The sequence below is a fragment of the Rhinolophus ferrumequinum genome, chromosome 3 (genome assembly GCF_004115265.2).
Source record: "Rhinolophus ferrumequinum isolate MPI-CBG mRhiFer1 chromosome 3, mRhiFer1_v1.p, whole genome shotgun sequence".
Taxonomy (NCBI): domain Eukaryota; kingdom Metazoa; phylum Chordata; class Mammalia; order Chiroptera; family Rhinolophidae; genus Rhinolophus; species Rhinolophus ferrumequinum.
In genome coordinates, this window is record NC_046286.1 from 18,838,196 (window position 1) to 18,858,740 (window position 20,545).

At 43.3% G+C, this 20,545-nt stretch overlaps 1 protein-coding gene across 1 annotated transcript in view; it reads left to right on the forward strand.

Annotated features, from left to right (window-relative positions):
• Window positions 1-546: 546 nt before the first annotated feature.
• The window catches only part of TFAP2D (transcription factor AP-2 delta), a 51,905-nt gene continuing 31,906 nt past the window's right edge, over window positions 547-20,545 (forward strand). Inside the window, exons 1-5 of the mRNA XM_033103190.1 lie at window positions 547-1,112; window positions 2,107-2,604; window positions 6,144-6,204; window positions 16,304-16,469; window positions 16,646-16,764. Of these exons, the coding sequence (XP_032959081.1) occupies window positions 1,074-1,112; window positions 2,107-2,604; window positions 6,144-6,204; window positions 16,304-16,469; window positions 16,646-16,764 (883 nt within the window). The 5' untranslated portion in view covers window positions 547-1,073. The remainder of the gene's footprint in view (window positions 1,113-2,106; window positions 2,605-6,143; window positions 6,205-16,303; window positions 16,470-16,645; window positions 16,765-20,545) is intronic.

Genomic DNA, 20,545 nt, shown 5'->3' on the forward strand with positions numbered 1-20,545 from the left:
ATTTAAGGTTTATTTGGGGGGTACTGGTGTTCAAATACCTGGTGCCACTGCTAAATGGACTACACCCCCACGCCCCATCTAGCACTGTTTCCAAAAGGGAAGAAAGGAAACACAAAAGAGGGGGAAATGGGATGAGTTGGGGATTGAAAGACGTTGTACCTAAATGTAGAATCTTGTCACACATCTTTATTCTCTTGTATTTTTCTTAAATATATTGCCAGTTACACCATTTCTTTATGATGGAAACTTGGGACTGCCCATCATGGCTATTTATTTTAAAAGCTGCAGAAAGTCTATGCTAACGCCGGGTGTTGCCTTTCAAAAGAGGGAAAAGAACCCAAATTCAATGTAAATATGGAAAGAGCAGTATTGTTTCCACTTAGATAAAGGCAGACACCCCAATCTGGGTGAAATTGATTTGGGTGCTTTTGGAAAAAAAGCAGCTTTCAGCATCCAGGGAGTGGAACCAATAGGAATGAACACTTACTCATGTAAAAGGTAGCTTTAATTAATATATATTTCTATCTCTAATATACACATATCGGGGCTAGATCTTTATCTTCACGATAAAATGTGTGCAAATACTCTCTGTAAAGATGAGTCCCCACCTCAGTCGGTATAGAAAAGCATGATAAAGGTTGGAAAAAATGGATAAAAATGTTGAAAGAACCTCCAGTTCCTTATTAGGCGAAGATACAATATTTATTCCTTGTCTCCTGGGATAAATCTCTTCTGCCTATTGTCCTCCCAGTTCTCAGTGCTGATGCTTAATTTTCAAAACTTCTATATTACCAAGGGACCTACGACATCAGCCAAAGAAATACTCAGCAAGTACAAAATCTGTTCCAGGGAGCTGCTTTTGTGCAGAGGGAAAATTTTGTTCCTACAGGTTTTTAAGTGGGTAAGAGGCAAGGAGCTATCTGATCCGGGCAAAGCCGTTACAATTTAGATCTCTATCTATAGAACATTTTTTCCCTTAAAAAAAATTTGGAAAATACAAGAAGTTTGGATTTTTTTCCCGATTCTTTTTTTGGAGGGGGAAATTGCATCGTAAGCTTTCGGAGAAACCCAACATGTCAACTACCTTTCCCGGACTAGTCCACGATGCCGAGGTATTATTACTTTTTTTTTTTTTTGAGCGCGCGTGTGTGTGGCGGCGGCGGCAGTGGCGGCGGCGGTGGCAGCTTCCCCTGTCTCTAATCTATATTGGACCGTTACGTTTAATTATAATCTGGCTTTCAGGAGAAGTTAAGGAAGGAAAGGGGAGAAAGTTCGTTATGACATCTGTCGCCAGGAAGGGCAACTCTCTGCCACGTTAAGAAACATTTGCCATAATGAGGGGGGAAACCATAATCCTAATAATAAAGAAAGGGAGGAGGTAGTGAAGAGAAAGAGATAGAGATGGAAAAAAAGATACTCAGAAAGGCAAAGTAAAGAGATTGATGCGGGAGGGGGGGTTAGATGGACAAGGGGGGATGGGGAACAACGCACCCCTTTTGGAGTGGGCTTATTCTAGAAAAGTGAAGCGGAAAAGGGGGTCGTGTTCCTTGCCCCAAATGGTTAAGGAAATGAGCAAGTTGAACGATTTGCACAGGCTGGAATTTTTTAATACGTAGACAGTGATTTTGAACATCTATGACGAAACGTTTTGGCCTGGACACTGGCGGAATCTCGGGGTTGGGATCTGGCTGGAGTGGCTGTGTGGTGTACCGACACTCTCGGTCTGCTCCCCGCGGCCCCGGAGTCAGTCGTCAACCTGGCTCCCAGCTCCCTGCACAAGTTGGGCAGGGTGTGTGTGTGTGTGTGTGTGTGTGTGTGTGTGTGTGTGTGTGTGTGTGTGTGTGTGTCACCCGCACCTATATAGGGTGGGGGATTTTTTTTTCCCCCCCGCTCTCAAGTGTAAGGACGAGGCCGCCCACCCCCAGTCCTCCAGTTCGCAAAAGCTGTCTGTCAAAGGCGCGGAGCCCCGGCTGCGGCTCGGCCCAAGCCCTGGGATCTCGCTCTCCTTGGAGAGCCAGACTCCTGGCTTAGGGAGAGCGGCGCTTTGGTTGCAAAATGACAAACCTCAAGTTTTTCTGCTCTCCCTTTTCCCCCTCTTCCTTCCAGATACGTCACGACGGATCAAACAGCTACCGTTTGATGCAGCTTGGCTGTCTGGAGTCCGTAGCCAATTCCACTGTCGCCTACTCCTCCTCCTCTCCTTTAACTTACTCCACCACCGGCACCGAGTTTGCGTCCCCCTACTTCTCCACTAACCACCAGTACACCCCGCTCCACCACCAGTCCTTCCATTACGAGTTTCAGCACAGCCACCCGGCCGTCACCCCCGACGCCTACTCTCTGAACTCGCTGCACCACTCGCAACAGTACTACCAGCAGATCCACCACGGGGAGCCCACCGACTTTATTAACCTGCACAATGCGCGGGCGCTCAAGTCGTCCTGCCTGGACGAGCAGAGGCGGGAGCTGGGCTGCCTGGATGCCTACCGCCGCCACGACCTGTCCCTCATGAGCCATGGCTCTCAGTATGGAATGCACCCAGATCAAAGACTCCTGCCAGGGCCCAGCCTGGGGCTGGCCGCCGCGGGAGCCGACGACTTGCAGGTAAAAAAGCATGCAGCGAATTTGCCTGCTCCCTCCCCTCTTGGTCTCCCCCTCCCGTTGGGTTAAAGCTCTGACTAAGCCGTCTCCCTCTCTCTCTCCCTCTCTCTCTCTCTCTCTCTCTCTCTCTCTCTCTCTCTCTCTCTCTCACACACACACACACACACACACACACACACACACACACACCACCACCACCACCACTTATGGAAAGTTATAAAAACAATTAGAGGAGGTGTGTTCTATTCGGTTCTTCTCATTGGATCAAGGCATTTCACCCGGACGCTGGGGAGTCCGGCTACCTGCGGGCTTCCACTTTCGGCTGGCCTACGCGGATGTCTTTTGTGAATCCGTATTTGCGTCCGGGAGGGGATACAGTGGGGGAGATCAAGGAGGCTGGGGCTTAGCCTACTGGACTCAGAGTAAGACCAGATAAGCTGATGACCAATCGCTCTCTCAGTCTGGGCGCTTTGCTGGGCCAACGCATGTGTCCCAGGCGTTTGTCCCAGACTGAACTGTAGGGAGCTAACCATGAATTGGCAGGCTGGTTTGCTCTGGGGACATTGTTGAGACCCTGAGCTCTAGCAGAACTTTCACCAAAGATACTAGATTGCTGTGGAGAGCAAAGAATCGCAAGTGAAAGCCTGAAAAATGTACCCCAGTGAAAGGACCTGCACTTCTCCAGGTGTGTAGTTGAGCCTAATTCTCTCTGCCTGAGGTGCACCCAATCCCACCACCCAGTTAATTTACAACTTTATTTTTCCTCTCCAAGCCATTAACTTTTAAGTAAGATGCAACTCCTTAAGAAGGAAATAAAGAAATAAAGGAGAGGGCAGAGGGAGAGAAAAAGAAATAGGAAGGGAGAAAGGAGAAAAGGAAGAGAGAGGAGGGAGGAAGGAAAAAGGGAAGGAAGGAAGGAAGGAAGGAAAGAAGGAAGGAAGGAAGGAAGGAAGGAAGGAAGGAAGGAAGGAATTCAGATACTGTGGAGGCCATCACTCAATTAGATATCTCTCTCCTACTTTCTTTTTTAATTCATTTTTTCACATTCTTTGAAACAATTGAATTTATAATTATGCAAGCATATTATCACAGCCTCATTTCAAACAAATAAGCCCACAAATGTCCAAGAAAAGAACCCAGAAGATAAGAATTTGTAGCTTCTTTTGCCTGAAAGTGCAGCTCTACCTGTGAGTACTTTTTCAGTCCACACAAAGCTGGCCACCTTCTCCACCGTTCCACAACGAAAGGCGAGATATTTGAAGAGCACAAGTTGGAGAGGAAAGAGATCCCTTGTTACGCACAGAAAATCTTTACCCCTCATTTACCTCCAAGCAAGGGATCATTTTAAAATTAAAATGAAAGCCCTTAGAGTCCCAACAAAGAGCCATAGCAGCAAGATCGGCACACAAGAAAAAAGATTTGGCTTCATAAACCTTGACTTTCTACATTTATATTCACGAAATAATTTTATACGCTCAGGGCATTTTTACATTTTTCACAAGGATCCACTTATGTCTCAAGGGGGGAAAAATCTGCCATTCAACGCTTAGCTCAACTAAAACCTATTTACTCCTTTTAATAGCCGCGTCTGCTGCTGATTTTTTTGTATCTGTACAAATTTTTTTTCTGTGCTAGGCACAAAGCCGGGCATTTTTCAAAAGAGGGGATTAGAACATTTGTAGCACCAGACAAAGAGCGAATCCCATGCAAAAGAACACCGTAGTTTATCCAATTTTCGACTTAGTGCCATTCAACTGGTCATTTATGCAATGTCATCCGACCAAACAACATGTTTTACTTATGAGGGAGAAAAGTTTGTTAAGTGAAGAGACCAAGATTCGTTTCTGCTAAGAAAATAAACATCTTAACGGTGCGCCAGAGGGAAAGCGGTCACTCCTTTGAAGAGCTTCCAGGCCTTTTACCTTCTATATTTCAGATATTTTGAAACCTTTTTTCAGCCTATGTCTTTTTTATATTCTTAATCTCCTTTTTTTCTGTTTATTACTCATACTGAGGAAATATTCATACTGAGAGAGACACTCCAAGATGCTAGAAGAAATTGAGGAATATGTTATATGATATATTCGTGTATTGATGTCTATGAACATATCTATATACGTATTTATAATTTTATATATGTGTATATATGAAGCAAGTTGTAAATCTGGCAAGTTATTTTCTTCCACTTCTCTTGGACTTAGTAGGCAGAATGAAAGAGAGAGAGAGAAAGAGAGAGAGAGAGACATAGTTACTTTTAAAACAAGAAATGGGGAGGGGATGTGTGGGAGAAACCCGTCTCTCTCCTTTTATTTCTTCCTTTTTAAAACATTCATCAGCATATGCCTCATTTCAAATGCAACAAATGTAAATATACTTTTCCCTGCACAGAATTTTAAGTGAAAGTCCAATGGTTTGGAGGGCGGTCTAAGTCTGCCTAACAGATGCAAACAGTCTTGTGGCTTCAGTTCCATCTTTGAGTCCCCTAAAAAGATTTGCTATGGCCAACAAAGGAAACTGTCACACCTTTTCCCATCACCGCTTTAATTTATGCTCAGTCTCTAAGTTTTTTTTTTCATATTGATTTGATAATCACTTTAAGGCAGAACAGTTAAAATAAGAAAGAGCTCGTGAGTAGGCTGAAAAGGGGGCTCTTACAGGCCTGCTTCAATATGGTGAAAATGGGGAAGCAAAAAGGAGCCAGGGCTGTAAAGGTTGTTTTGTAAAGTGGGTTTTTATTATGCACCGACTCTCTCCGCATTTACTTAACTCTTCACGGGCTGTTGGGTAGGTTAACACCCTTCAAGTCCTCTTTCATGTCCAATACCTCGTTTGTTTGTAAAGGAAAATGAGCCTTTAACACATTTCGACTCAGAAAAAAAAAAAAAGCCAGAAAAAGACACAGAGAGAGAAATTTTTATTTTTCGTAATCAAAACTCAACAAACCATTTCCTCCATCCCACTTCAAATGATCTCTCAATCCACTAGGAGCCTGAAGATCTACAGTGAGTGAACCTGAAGGTGTTTCCTCTCTAAGACCCATTTTGGGTAGCATTATAAGATAGATGCTCCTACATCTGGGATAAAGCAGAACTCTCATGAGATAACTTGAATCCTCCACTTGAAATGACTCCTCTGAGCTCCCATGAAATCCACAGTGCCAGACTTGACACTTTTGGTGTAATTTGCTTCACGCATAAAGTGCTGTGGAAACTGTCTCTATATGTGCTATGTGCCTTGATGGGGACTCAAAGCGCTGCTCATTCTCTCATGCTAACATGAAAGACACTCAGGCTCTTTGAAGTGTAATATTGTAGGGCGCTGTAAGATGCATACCTTAAGATTTATACAACTTTCAGATTGTGGTTTTCTTCCAAATTCTTTTCTTAACCTCATGCATACTGCCAAATTTGCTCCAGCTCAATGGTTGCTTTTAAATGTCTACTATGGTGGGGTTCAGGGATGGGGCAGATTGAAAGACTTAAGTCCTGTGGGCATACCTATTGAGCCATTTGAGTGATGTTGTTTCTTTTTCTTTTATTAAGGGTTCTGTGGAAGCGCAGTGTGGACTTGTTCTCAATGGCCAAGGGGGAGTGATAAGAAGAGGTAAGTAACAACACGTTAAAACTAAACATTCTTCTCTCACCTATTACTTTGTTTCAAAGACCTGGTGGCACTTGTAAACATCAGATGCCTTGTCTGATGATTAAGAGAACAATTAGTTGTGGTCAATTGCTCTTGGCCACACAGGTGTACTCACATTAAGAAGCTTCCCTTCCTCCACCAAGGCTTGAACCTAAGCTGGGCCCAAAAGACCTTGATAGAAGAGATTTGCTGTTTCTCACAGAACTGTGGCAGAATGAAAGTTCGAGACAAAAAAAAAAAAAAAAAAATCCTCTCACACCCCTTTCCCTCATCACCACATCCTCGAGCAGAATTTCTAGTCTCTTTTAGCCCTAAATGTGCCAGCCACAGCCTGGGTGTTTGAGGTGATGGTGTCAGCTTGACGCTTTGAAGGATTCTGTGAAAGGCTAGATTCATTGAGGCTCCAGGGAAGGCTAATGAAACACCAATATTGTAGCTGCCCTTATTTTTCTAAGTGTCCAGAACATTTCTTTCTTTAAGGGAGGGTGGGAGGAGGAGGTGGTGTTAACTGTACCGGATAAAGCTTTCTTGTTCCCATCTGTTGAGGAAAACATCTGAATCCAGAGTTACCCATGGAATTGGAAGGGGGGGTGGGGTGGGGAGCGCGCAGGCAAGAGTAGAGAGCTGTTGATTTTGGCTCAGACGTTGAAGGGGCTGCATCTCAGACTTTCCATTTTGACAAAAGGTTTTCAACTATGACATTTTAAGGGCCTCAAGGCAGTACAGATTTTGCTGGCTTCCCACTTAACCTACCCAAAGTCTATGAAGCTTATTTTCCTAGCAAGCTCAGTAACCCGAGGAGCACACAAGGCAAGGGGGACCAGCTGTTATCCCAACTTCATATGAATTAATAAGATGTGGCCTATTCACCAGGACTAATTCCAGCTCCAGGGCCTCAGTTGTCTTTAGTAACTGAACCACTAAAGACTAAGTCAATTCTGATGGCACCAAATAAATGTCCTTCAGTCCTTCTCCATCTTTCAAAGCTCACTTAAAGTTTCTAAAGAAAGAGACGCATTGATAGAAAGCAGTGGCTTCATTCATGTTTAAACGGTAGGTTTTACAACCCGAGGTCCAGTGTGAAACGCCACTTAAGTTGAGAGAGAAAGAAAAGAAAGAAATGCTTTCCTTTGGAACTTGACTATTGTCATAGTGGATACTTGAAACTTGCACGACATGTGAAATAGCTATTCAATTTTGTTGTTTCACTCCATGGAGATTTGAAGACTATGTTTTAAAAACTACTATTGCTGCTCCACAAATTTTTTTTTTTAAAGGGCAATGTCAGCCAGGGCAATACTCAGCCATATTGAAATGCCATGAAATAAGCCCAAGACTAATGAAAATCAAAATAAAATATACATACTGTTGGGGAGGATAGGTTAAAAATGCACAGTGAAAGAGGGGCCAGGTGAGCTGTGCTGATCGGGGTCTGTTGGGCGGTCAGACTAAAGGTGAAGCCGAGCACTCAGGGCGCGCGAAGAGATCGGTGGTGCTGAAGGACAGCGCCACTAATTAGCGCCCGGAGCCGGCTCCTCCCAGAGCCCGGCACGCGCTACTGCGTCTTTTGCGTTTAGTTCCGCACTTGATCACCTTCTCAATTGCTAGGAAATTGCATCAGATTGTACAATAGCTGACAGAGAATGGGAATTATTCGAGGCCGAGGGCGGCAGCTGAATGGGAAACGGCTGTGTAATAAGTAGAATTTTCGAAGAGAGCCTTAAGGGACACCCCCACACCATTCTCCCTGCAAAAAGGCCAAAGCTCTTGGATAACTAGGAGATGAGAGGTGAGGTTCTATTCTATCAGAGCTATAGAAATAGTCTTCTTTGGGTGATATTTCATTATTCTTGGAGGATTCGGTGCCAATTCGTTTCACCTCGAAATCAGCGCCAAATCTGCTATTTTAAACCAAATACTGATCTGTTAGGAGAACAGGGTGGCTCCAAAGAGGAAAGGGGGTAACGTGGGGTTTAGATCGGTATTGTACAACTAAACCCTAATACCCTCCCCCACGCTGCGAAGGAATTCAGAATTTAACTGCCGAGTTCATTCCTTTTCTGTTTCTTAGAGAAAGGCCCATTAACTTGGGATAGCCTTAGAGACCAGGATATGTGTCTGTTTACTCTGAACCGATCAATGTTCGTGACAATTTCCAAATGGATAGCAAGGATTTCAAGGAAGTCTTGCATTAAAAGGCGTTGTAATGTCGTGCCTGAGCGCGTCCAGCTCCTCATCTCAGGATGCCCGGTTTTTAAAGAAACGCTAAGGAAGCCCTTTCTCTCTATTGTCATTGTAGTGCACAGGATTCCCAATATCAGTAACTCAAGTCACCTTTGTCGTTCAATAGTGTTGAAGATATTGACTCAAGCACTCCGCCATATCGTCATATTGTGTAATAGCTTAGATGGGAAAGTCTGTGTCTCTTCTAATCCATGCTTTACAAGTGACTCTCCACATGAAACATCATTTCTTGAAAAGCACAACTTTTTACCGTTTTCCTTTTGCTAAGCTCTCGGATGAACTTACATTTCCAATGATTTCCAGAATTTACTATGATTTCACTTCCAAAGTCTGCGGAAGAAAGACAGATCCCTACGTGCCCTCTGTGAGTTTCCCAGAGACAGGCTGTCCTTGTTTGTCGTGGTGTGTGTGAGGGTTGCGGGGAGTGTCAGTTCTTTAAATTTGGCCACTTCGCTTTGTAAAGAACAAAATATCACTTTGGTAAGTGGCAGTTACAGTACATTTGCCTATCATGAAGGCCCAACAGCCGAACAAGGCGCAGAAGAGGGGGCAGCAGCGAGGTAATTACCACCTAGATAAAATATTTGCCACCGCCTCGGAGGTGCAGTTCCCCGCGCGCTCACTCTCGGTTAATGGTGTGCGCGATTTTGCCCGCAGCTCCGCCACTCCAACCATCAGAACCAATAATCTTTACTTTACCCAGTGCTCGGGTATCGATAGCTTCTCTCGCCTCCGGCGTCGGCTTTGATATGTTAATATTTCTGAGTAGCAAATTCTGCAGAGATCATATTAATGTTGTACATACAGAGTGGAGCTTTGCCTTCGTTGAATATTCAGATACTGGGTTTCAAAAGGCATCTCTTCAAGAAATGAGGCTTCTATTTACAGGAGTCGTCTGTGTTTTTAATCATTAAAAAAAGAAAGGAAAACCCACTCTTCTTTCCCCCGTGAATCTTCTGAGACTGCCTTATGGCCCCCTCCCCTTTGTCAGGCGCTTGTCCCTTTCATTTCTCTCTCTGAGAATTTAATAGTAGGAAACAATGTTGATGACGACGACGACGAGGAGGAGGAGGAAGCTAGTAACGAGTGGATCAGATTGGAATCGCAGGGGTAGGGGTTCAACCGAGTAGAGGGGCTGTGGCCTTCAGAACAGGATGGAGGTGAAATGAGAAACCTAGCTTTTCCATATTTGGGTGGAAAGTGACATTTTGGCCCTGGTCTCTTTTTTTGTGTGTGTGAAATCGGGATGGCAAACTCAGAAAAAAAAAAAAAAAGGAAGAAAGAAAAAAATGAAAAAAAGTGAAGAGGGGAAGCGCCCTTGTTTCGCTTTGTGATCACTCTGCCTTGCAGCCCCAGGCTAATTTCAGAAGCTTAAATACCGCCATCGCCTCTGGGCCACGCGGAAAGGGAGCGGACCCGGCCATCCGCTGGCTGGAGCGCTTTCCGGATTGCCCGTGGCTACACAAAATACAAACTACTTTGAATCAAAACATTTTTGGGGAATTAATATGATCTGAACTCTGCACGTTTTAAGAGAGCTGGAGTTTGTCAGCTCGCTTAGAGGTGACTGGCTCGCCGAGGCGGAGGCATTTACGCGGCGGTACAAACGTTGTCAGATCTGGTTTAATTCAAAAACGAAACAAAACAAAACAAAAAACGCTTCGGTGAAGTGGAGCTTAGCATCAATCGCCCAGTCTGCCAATAACAGGGTGGATGGACTCTCACGGCTTCCCACAGGCTGCTTAGGTAGAATAAGCTTTCCTCAGCTTCTTCCGGTTTCTCGAGACCGGTGAGCTTCGTAATGCGAGTTAGAGAGAGGCTTTGGCTCTTTCAGCAGTTCCTGGAAGGAGTAAAACTGGAGAGGGTTGGGAGGCCCTTCTTTTTTCAAAACCCTTGGAATCTCTCTGTACTCGAATAGCCCAAACTCATTTCTGTGGCTCATTCCTTAATGAAAGTAGAGCCAGAAATGCACCTGAAGCCTCTCCTGCCTTGTTAGTCCACAAATACTGATGCTGTAGGTTCGGAATTCGACTTCCTTTATATGAAGTGTGAAATCCATATGCCAAAAGACTTAGACGCATGGTTTGTTGGAAATCTTTTTCGGCGGGGTGTGGGAGCTGCTTTTCCATAACCTACTGCCTTCTCTCCGATTGCTTTATTGCTTTGAAAATCACCAGAAGAAGTCCAAGTGCTGTCGGCATTGGGAAATAGGGATTAAATCCCGCCACACACACTAGTACACACCCACCGCCACATTAAACCAATAGGTCTCCCCTTCAAGACCTCCGTGTCTTTTGTTCTGCCTGAATGCTGCACCAGGAGGAGCGCTTTCAGACTTGGTAATCCAGTTATACCTGGTATATCCTTCCACCAAACAGCGCAGTTCGCTGCTCCTACATCATCTGAGGCCTATTGAATTACAATTAAGCCCCTAACTCTTTGTTATATGATTACAATTAGTATGTGCTGCCACGGGGGGGGGAGGGTTTACATGGGGGAATTGGGATTGAGAAGGGCAAGAGGCTAGAGGGAAACCGCCGAGAATGATCCTACCCCACCCAGTTTAAACGCGTACCTCCTAGAAACGCACCCGCAGAACAAACTGGGACAGGAAACTCCTGTAATCGCTTACATATTTTTAATGTGTCAGAAAAAAACGAGCGATCACTGGAGATGAAGAAGGGGAGGAAAAAAATCCCTGCCGTTTGTATTTCTTTCATTTGAATTGTAAACATCTGTTTGGCTGTAAGGCGAACAGAACATTTATTTTGCTCTCAAGATTTGGTCTAATTATGTCAACACCGAAGCGGCGGCGAGAGGGGCGGTGTTACGGCTTTGGAGACGCTGCGCGCACCAGCCCGGCGCCGGGAAGCCGGCGGGGAAGTATTGATCGCACCTGGAGTGGGCAGGGGGCCTCCAGCCGTAACCCGCTCTGTTCTTAGAGGGGGGAGGCACCCAGAGGGGACGCGTGGAGCTTAGAGGCAGCTTTAGGGGCGCCAGGGGAGCCTCGGTTCCTTGGAGAAGACCTTGGCTGTTTCCTCTGTCCTAATTGCCTGGAATGAGAAGAGGAAAAGCGCCGCCCAGGCTTCGGCGCTTAGCTTTCTATCAGGTAGCAGCACAAAAGGTGGTGGTGATGGTGGTGGGGTGTGTGTGTGTGGGGGGAGGGGAACGGCGGGGGTGGAGGGGGAGGTGTCTTGTCGCGCTGCACAGTTCGCACCCCGTGACGTGGTAGTTGTTCAACACAATAGTGGGATTGGGTGGCCTTTACTCAGGTTGCTGAGTGGCGTACATCCATTTCCTGTTGCACCTCCTCACAAGCTGGGAAAATAAGTAGAACAAGTGTGAGCACCCCCATTTTTCAGATGAACAGACTGTGTCCCAGAGTTATGCGCTGAAGGTCGGTTGGATGGCTAGTTGGCCAGCTTCTTACTTGCAGCCCAGTACTCTTTCCATTCCCCGGAATGGTGCCTGCAGACAGAAGGCCAGGTGTTTCTAACTACCTAAGACAAGAAGGGCAGAGCCCGAACCAACCCCATGCTTCTAGCGGCATGGGATCTAACAAGGTATGGCGGCTAGAGAATCTGCGTCTGTGTATTTTGTGCAGGGTTTTGTCCCCCACACAGTAGTAAGTCTTAGGCTGAGTTTTGCCGATAGCGATGGCAAAGTTATTATCCTTTTTATGATAGCCACGTCCTAGACAAGGGACCTTGAACAGATAGTCTCTGATTTCTTATGCTGTTACTGTAGCTACCCATTTTAAGTTTGCAGCATCACTGGAAGTAGGAAACCCTGTCTCCAAGTTTCAATTTTAAAAATAGGGACCCTCAGGGAAGTATTGCTTCTGTGCACTACGAATGGAAAAGATGTACCCTAGAGAAGTTTCGTACTCTAGAATACCCTGGCTGTGGCCCCAGAGACACCCCTAACTGGAGCGCTGGATCGCGAATGAATTACATGATTTCAATAAGAGCTGACATGCAACACAGGCAAGGCACCGTGAGGAATGTCAACTAGCCACGGGTTCGGATGAATACTGTAAATGGCGGGGCATGTGCGACTCTTTCCTGACTTTCTTTGAAACCTCATCATTGCCATCTGTAGTCTGGATCCCCTTAAAGAAGTCCCAACCCCTCCTAACCGTCATTCAAAATGCAAAACTCTGGTTCCGTTGACCTATTCCTCTTTTCTTCCTCCCTAAAAAATAAACCACTGGGAAGGAAAATATCAGGTTCCACATGCTGCTGGAAACTCTACAAGTTGCCAAATCTTTAGCCAGGACAAGAGAGTTCCCCAAGGCTGCAGCAATGCCAGGTATCAAAGCAACAGAAATTCCCTTTAAAGATGCTGTGACATAAAAAATAAAAGACTCTAGAGTTGATAGCTAATCTGAATACAAAATAAATCCTCTAGGCAATTTGTGTGTGCATAAAGCATACTCTTACTATGCAGCCTGTGTAATTTACCTAATAAATGCTTATTTGCGCATAAGCCAGAAGCCCAACCTGGATGTGAGAGAGAAAGACCCAGGGCCTGGAGAGTTAGCACTTAGCTAGGTAGCAGACCCAGTGACTTCCCTGATTTAACTCATTTTACAAAAACAATAATATTCTGCATTTCCCTAAATTAGGTTTTTAACCCACGGTAGATAAGTAAAGATAGAAAAGATCTAAAATTGTGTCCTTCTTTCCCTTAGCAACCAGGAAAACGACCTGATATGCAAACCTTCTTCTCTTACTCATAATAAACTTGAGACCCATTGTGTGAGATTCCTTATAACCTCCGTGTTGTCTGACTAGTGTGCAAGAGAAGGGGATTTATGTAAGAATATAAATTTACTTATGATTCATAGGAACTGTGGGTGGAGGCCCATTTTCAGGAGAGGGCTGAATTTTGAATATAGACATTATTATTTCTTAATATATTTTTGCTTCAAATGCCCTCACAAGGACCTAAATTCTAAAGTTATTAAGTTCATGATTCTCACAATATGACACTACAACCCAAATTCAGTGATAATCTAGCTTACTTTCCTGTTCATCTCAACTTTTGAGAAGTCACTTAAGAGTTTATTTTTAACATGCATTTTGAATCTATAGGTACAAAGTGAGAGCATAAACAAAAGTATGGTATTTTTGATCCCAGAAATCTGGGAAAACTTCGTTATTATTATTATATTATTATTATTAGAGTAGTACCCTCTTACCTGCAGTTTCACTTTGCACAGTTTCAGTTACCCGTGTTCAACCGCAGTCTGAAAACATTAAATGAAAAATTCCAGAAATAAACAATTCATAAGTTTTAAATTGCATGCCATTCTGAGTAGTGTGATGAAATCTTGTGCCATCCCACTCAGTCCTGCCCTGGACATATATCCTCCCTTTGTCCAGCATATCCTATAAGCTGTAAAAGTTACCCACTCTTTAGACACTTAGTAGCCATCTAGGTGATCCGATCGACTGTCACAGTATCACGGTGCTTGTGTTCAAGTAACCCTTACTTTACTTAATAATGGCCCCAAAATGCAAGAGCAGTGATGCTGACAATTCAGATATGCCAAAGAGAAGCTGTGAAGTGTGTGTATGTATAGGAAAAAACATAGTATATGTAGGGTTTGGTATTATCCGCAGTTTGGGGCATCCACTGAGGGTCTTGAAAGATATCCCTTATGGAAGAAGGGGACTATTGTATGATTGTTAGTTTTAAAATTTTCTGAGAATGCTGGGTGGGGAAGTACAGGCAAATCTGTGTTTCTAGCTCCTGAGGCAGGCATTTGCATGGTTTTCCATAGTGTTGGCCACAAAATTAATGCCTTGAAAAGGATTTCAATTTGACAATTAAGATTATGGTCTCTCAGATTGCAAACAAAGTCAGGTTTCCAGGCATTAGCACCAGCAATTTAGCCAAATGTACAAGACCCACCTTCTAGCCTGGAGAGGGCTGGCTGCTTTGCGGTTCTTAACATTCTCTCTTCTGTCTTTGAGGGACATGCAGGGTGATCCCCAGCATCAGAATGTTTAGGGAGAAAGACGGTGGTCCCAGCACTTGCAGGGGAAATTCAGATGACCATAGCCAGGAATTCCAGAAAGCACAGGGGTAGAAGCACTCTAAGGATAGGGCAAGGTTAGCTTGTTCTCTCCGCTCAGGTCAAGAACTCCTTTGCTGGTTTAAACATCCTCCCTAGTTTCTTAGCCACCATGCCCAGAATCTGAATACCAGAGACTCTACATTTCATCTGAGCTACTTAATAAAAGAGGGCAGGCGCTGTATGGGAAGTGGGTGGTGAGTCCTGGACCAGTGCTTCTCAAACTTTGATGTGCATGTGAACCATCTGAAGGTCTTCTTCAAAGGCAGATTCTGACTCAGAAGGTATGGGGTTGGGCCTGAGATTCTGCATGTCTCACAAGCTCGTAGGAGATGCCAATGCTGCCAGTGGAGGACTGCCCTTTGAGTAAAAAGATTTTGGGCAACACTCTCCTGCCCATTTTTCTTCCTCCACATAAAACTCTTTTCCCTCATAGAACTTGACCCTTTTCTGGAGATGTGTCTTAAGATCGCCCCTAACTGAAGAACTCAAACATCTGCTTGGAAAATCAAACTTTGAATTTGACCTTGCCACTAAATCTCAAAAGCTCCGCCCTCAGATTGCTCAGTGCGTGGGAGAGGGAGGCAGCCTTGGATCCTGGGGCTACACAGCCGCCATCTTAGCAGTGTGGATATTGGCTCAGGAATTTTGCAGTAAGGGAGGATTGGGCAGCAGGAAACTCTCCCTAACGGTGATCATCGTGGGTCCTTAAGTCTCCTTCAGCTGCCTGAAGTTAGGGAATGTACTCTGTTGTTCCTGGAGGAGAACAAATTGGCCCAAAGAGCTTTCTGGACCTTGGAGACAGAAGGCTTCTGCTCCAGGAGCCCCGGCATGACAAAACTGCTTTGGTGACTTTGCTATTAGCAGTTATCTTTGCTCCCTGATAATAATGCTGATAATAACCATCACCACAATAATATTATTGGCCGCTAACATTTAATGTTACTGTTAACTATATTCTAAGTCTTGTGCTGGGCTTGACTGTGTGCTGATGCTGAGGGTTAGCATACGGAACAGGCATTTGACTTATCATCCACCCTCATGGGTTGGATGTTTCTGGCAGTGGGCAAATGATTTTTAGCGGTGCCTGGGAGATGAGTGTATCCAGTGTCTGTAGCTGGTAGATGGATGTGGGAAAGGAGGTGATAGTTCTCAAACATTTTGAAAAAGACCTTTCAAAATGTTTATGTATATCGTAAGTCATGGATAAAATAATCCATCCATTATATGTGTGTGGGTGTGTGCGTGCATGAGCGTGCACATACACACATACACACTCACAGACAGCCAGGGATAAATAATACCTACCCTTTGCAAGCTTAACTAGCAGAGTCTGGGGGTTTTAATTAATTGAAGTGTTTCTTGGTATGGATGATGTCAAAGTCAATACTGGTGGGCCCACACGCTGTAAGATCCTAATTTTCACTAAAATTGAAATCATACCATCATAAACATTTCTTGTATGATCTTTGAAAGACAAAACCATGAGTGTTATTTGAAAGGACATCATCAGAACAGATTTTTGATGTGACCCAAGTCATATATATATATATATATATATATGTACATATATATATACACATATATTTATACATATATATATATATATATAATATATATATGAAAAGTTATGCCACGTATTCCCAAATCCTGAGTCGTGTCTTGATATTAACCCTTTCATACAGTCATCTTCTCTCACTGTCATTAACATATAATATACTTTTTCCTCCAAAGGTGGCACCTGTGTGGTCAACCCCACAGATTTGTTTTGTTCTGTCCCTGGCCGTTTGTCCCTTCTCAGTTCTACTTCCAAATACAAGGTGACCATTGCTGAGGTGAAGAGACGCCTCTCACCACCAGAATGCCTCAATGCTTCACTCTTGGGAGGCATTTTGCGAAGGTAAGCCCAAGCGGTTTCCTGGCACTGTGGGTCTTCTAACTGGCCTGCCATATTCCTCAACCCTCAGCCCTTACGTCTTTTGTCTGATGTAGCATTCCCCATGTGGTCAAGTCTTCTCATCATTTTCCTCAGAATGTGAACTTTCAAAAACCTAGTTTTTATTTGTTTTTGGACAGAGCAAAATCCAAGAATGGGGGCCGCTGCCTAAGGGAGAAACTGGATAGGCTTGGCCTGAACTTGCCGGCAGGAAGACGGAAAGCAGCGAATGTGACCCTCCTCACTTCCTTAGTTGAAGGTATGGCTTTTCAGCTCTGCAAAGTAATGATGGAAGGTTAGCAATTCTTTGAAACCCAGGTTTGTTAGATTATGCTATTTCATTTTTGTCTGTACTATTAAGCAAGACAGTTAACAGTTGCAAATGAATTTCCCAATTAATCTTGACAATGATTCAATTAGACTTAGTATAAGGCTTAGATAATTCATAACATATTTGATTTACTAATTTAGGCCGTAATAGGGAAGAAGACAACAATGGAAGATTTAGGTACTTCAACACGTATACCCTAAATAACAGCAACAAAAAACTGCCTGTGCTATTGTCATTTTCCATTATTGTTTATTTTAGAATTCAGATAAATCTGAGTTAACTAATTGTAATTCAGTACAACGTGATCTGCAGGATAAATAATAATCCTTTATAAAGGTTTCATGGAGTCTAGGCATGATACCAAGCCTGAGAGCACATTGTTTTAATCCTAGAAGGCATCTCTTAGAGTGCTGTGGTGTTCCGTGGCATTCTGGGTGGATAACCTGAGTCACAGAAAGGTTAAGGTTAACCAGTGGGGTAGAGACAGGTATAAATACATTCCCGGAAGTTATTTTTTTTCCCAATTTCCTTTTGTTTCTTCTGTCAAGAACTAAACTTTACGTATTCTCATTCAATCTTCTTTTAAGAAGAGGTAGTTTTAAAGATTCGTTTTTAACTTTGTAGGGGAGCTTTTGAATGTCAAAGGAGAGCTCTTCCATAACCCAGAATGCTATTGTTTGCCAAGACTCACCCGAACACACTTATGACACTTTCTTGCATTGGTGGCTTACTTGTCTATAAGGCACTGTAGGTGGTGAGAGATAAGTGAAACACAAAATTAAACATCGTGCATTTTTCCATATTATCAATACATACCGTTTGCTGCGCAACTTTGTGAGGTAGTGTGTTCTTGATGTTTGTCTTGGCAAAATTGCTTTGGTGATTTTGCTGTTTACAGTTATCTTTGCTCTGTCCCCTAAATTGTAGTAATGATAACAACCACAACAATTATATTTTGGGCCACTAACATTTAATATGTGCTACTGTTACTGTGTTCTATGGCAGTGCTATGTTTGCTAGTATGTGCTGATACTGAGAGCTGACATACGGTAGAGGGAGTTGACTTGTCATCGACCCATATGAGTTGGGGGTTACCGGGGGCAAGTGCAAAGGAGAAGAAATGACTAATGGGCTGATGCTAAAAGGAGACAGATTTCTGCTTAATTATTATAGCTATTTAACAATAGAACAAAACACTCGTTCAGGATATAATGGAGTGGATTCAAGAATCATATAGGTAGTAGGATTTGATTGATTCTTAATCCCAACTCCACAGTAGAATCAAGGAGGTTTATTTAAAATGCCTGGGGACATGGCCCAGGCATCTATATTCTTTTAAAACACCCCAGTGATTCTGATGTATAATGAGGTTTAAAGATTTTTGATCTAAATGTTCCTTGAGATCCTTGCCACTACCTAGGATGGACTGGCTATGAATTCTCATGGAATTTGTAACTGGTGTGAAACGTAAAGGCCCAAATGAAGACCTTTCTCTTTGATGTCTGTGAATGTACTGGCCAGTACAAACTGAAGAGCCATACACGGGTATATTCACAATTCTTCTCATTGGTTTTTTATAGTAGCCAAAAGCACTAGAGTATCCTGTGCGGGAATCATGGATGGAGGCTAACAGGGAGGATGCAAGTTAAATATATGAAATCCTAGGATGATCTCGTGGTCTTGCCATCTACTCTTTCAGCATACCTCTCCTATCACAAAAGTACCTAACTTGTGTTCTGTTCACTTGGCTTCTGCTCACAGAGGAATCACATCAGCCTTGGCTGATGAAACTTAAGATTTTATTCTTCCCAAATGCCTCTTACTTTTATTGGATGCTTTTGAAGTCCCCCAAATATTCATGATGTAGAGAAGTAAATCATTGTTGAATTTCAGGCACTTTGATGGAACTAAGAAAAAGAGATTTTGGGGCAAAGGGACCTTTTCCATCCCTGAACTATCCACTTATTACATTATGATGCTCAAACACACTGTCTCACACTTACATACACACACGTTCTAAGTTTCGTTTCTATGTGCTATGTTCTCTGATTTTTTTTTCCTATGCCATATTTTGGCACTCTTTTAAATGCTGATTGTAAACCCACTAAATTTATTTCAAGACTCTGCTGAGTCACAGGTCATGACCCACAGTTTAAAAAATTACAAGTTGGTTCTCGACTTTTTCTGTCTGACTTATTTCGCTTACCATAATAATCTTAAGATCCATCTATGTTATCACAAATAGCAGTATTTCATCTTTTCTTATGTCAGAGTAGTATTCCATTGTGTATATGACTTCACTCATATGTGGTACATAAAGCTGAGAGCAACAAAGGAACAAGACAAACAAAGAAACAAAAACTCATAGACACAGACAACAGTTTAATAATTACCAGAGGGTAAGGGGGGAGGGAGGATGGTAGATGAGGGTGAAGAGAGTCAAATACATGGTGATGGAAGGAGAACTGCCTCTGGGTGGTGAACACACAATGTGATGTATAGATGATGTGGTACAGAACTGTATACTTGAAACCTATGTAATTTCACTAACCATTGTCACCCCAATAAATTTAATTTAAAAAAATTACAAGTTGTCTTAGGACATGAGGAAAACTCAATATTTGAAGAACAAACACATTCTATTTAAATGAAAATAGGCTTCATGTTAACTCTTGGTGACAAGATGGGTAGTCACATTGTTGAGGACTCTCCTATTTATTTATATTCCCACATTTCAGTTGGGTTCATGGTGACAACTGATGACTTCTTTCCAGCCAGCAAGATGCCATGTTCTGCATTAGGCTCATTGTCCTTGGAATCCTGTCGATGATGCCAGATGTATGCAAAATAGTGGTGACACAACTCGGAGTTATCAGCCTCTTGTCAGATTGAAATAGTTGGTGCTTCTCTTCAGCACTTCAGCAGCTTCCGTCACTTCCTCCCTATGTTTTATTTTAGAATATGCTTTGCAAAGTTGGTAGTTTTGAAAACAAATATGAGGAGTTAATTATGTAGTCATTCCCACCCATCACTCCCACCTCACTTGAAAAGAATGTTGCTGGAGGGAAGTTTTGTTCACTTTGAGTGGGATGCTTTCCTGGCATAGTTCTGCCACATTTGCAAAAGCTCACATAACATTCTCAGGTAACTCTAGGATTTCTGTAAACACAGTTTACATCCTTCAACACAATTGCCTTGCCCTGCAGATTGTAGTGACAGGTAGTCCCATTCTGTTTACATATGTTTTTAAAGAACAGTGTGGACAGCAAAAAGTGAAAATATACATCAGCCAAAGAAAGGGGACCATTTACAAAGGTTGTGTATGATCTCAATTCACTCTTTTCAAGTTTAAACCCGTTGCCACTGTTGTTCCCTTCTTTAGTTTCAAAATATGTAAGCTCCCAGACCATACTCTGCACGTCTTACCTCATGTGAGCTAGTGGTACCACTTGCAAAATGTATTACCCTTGGCCTAATACCACCACCACCACCCCCAATGTTATCTCTTCTGAAATTTTGTCTGACTTTGGGCTCGTTGCTTATCCTGACTGAGCTTCATTTCCTTAATTTACAAATAAGGATCATAATATCTGTACTATAATAGGAGCTGTTATAACTGTTAATTCCTAAGTGCTTAGTCGCTTCACACCATAGAAGCTCGTTTCCCACTCTGAGGTAGGTGTTACCCGTCAGGGGCCTGCCTTCCTCG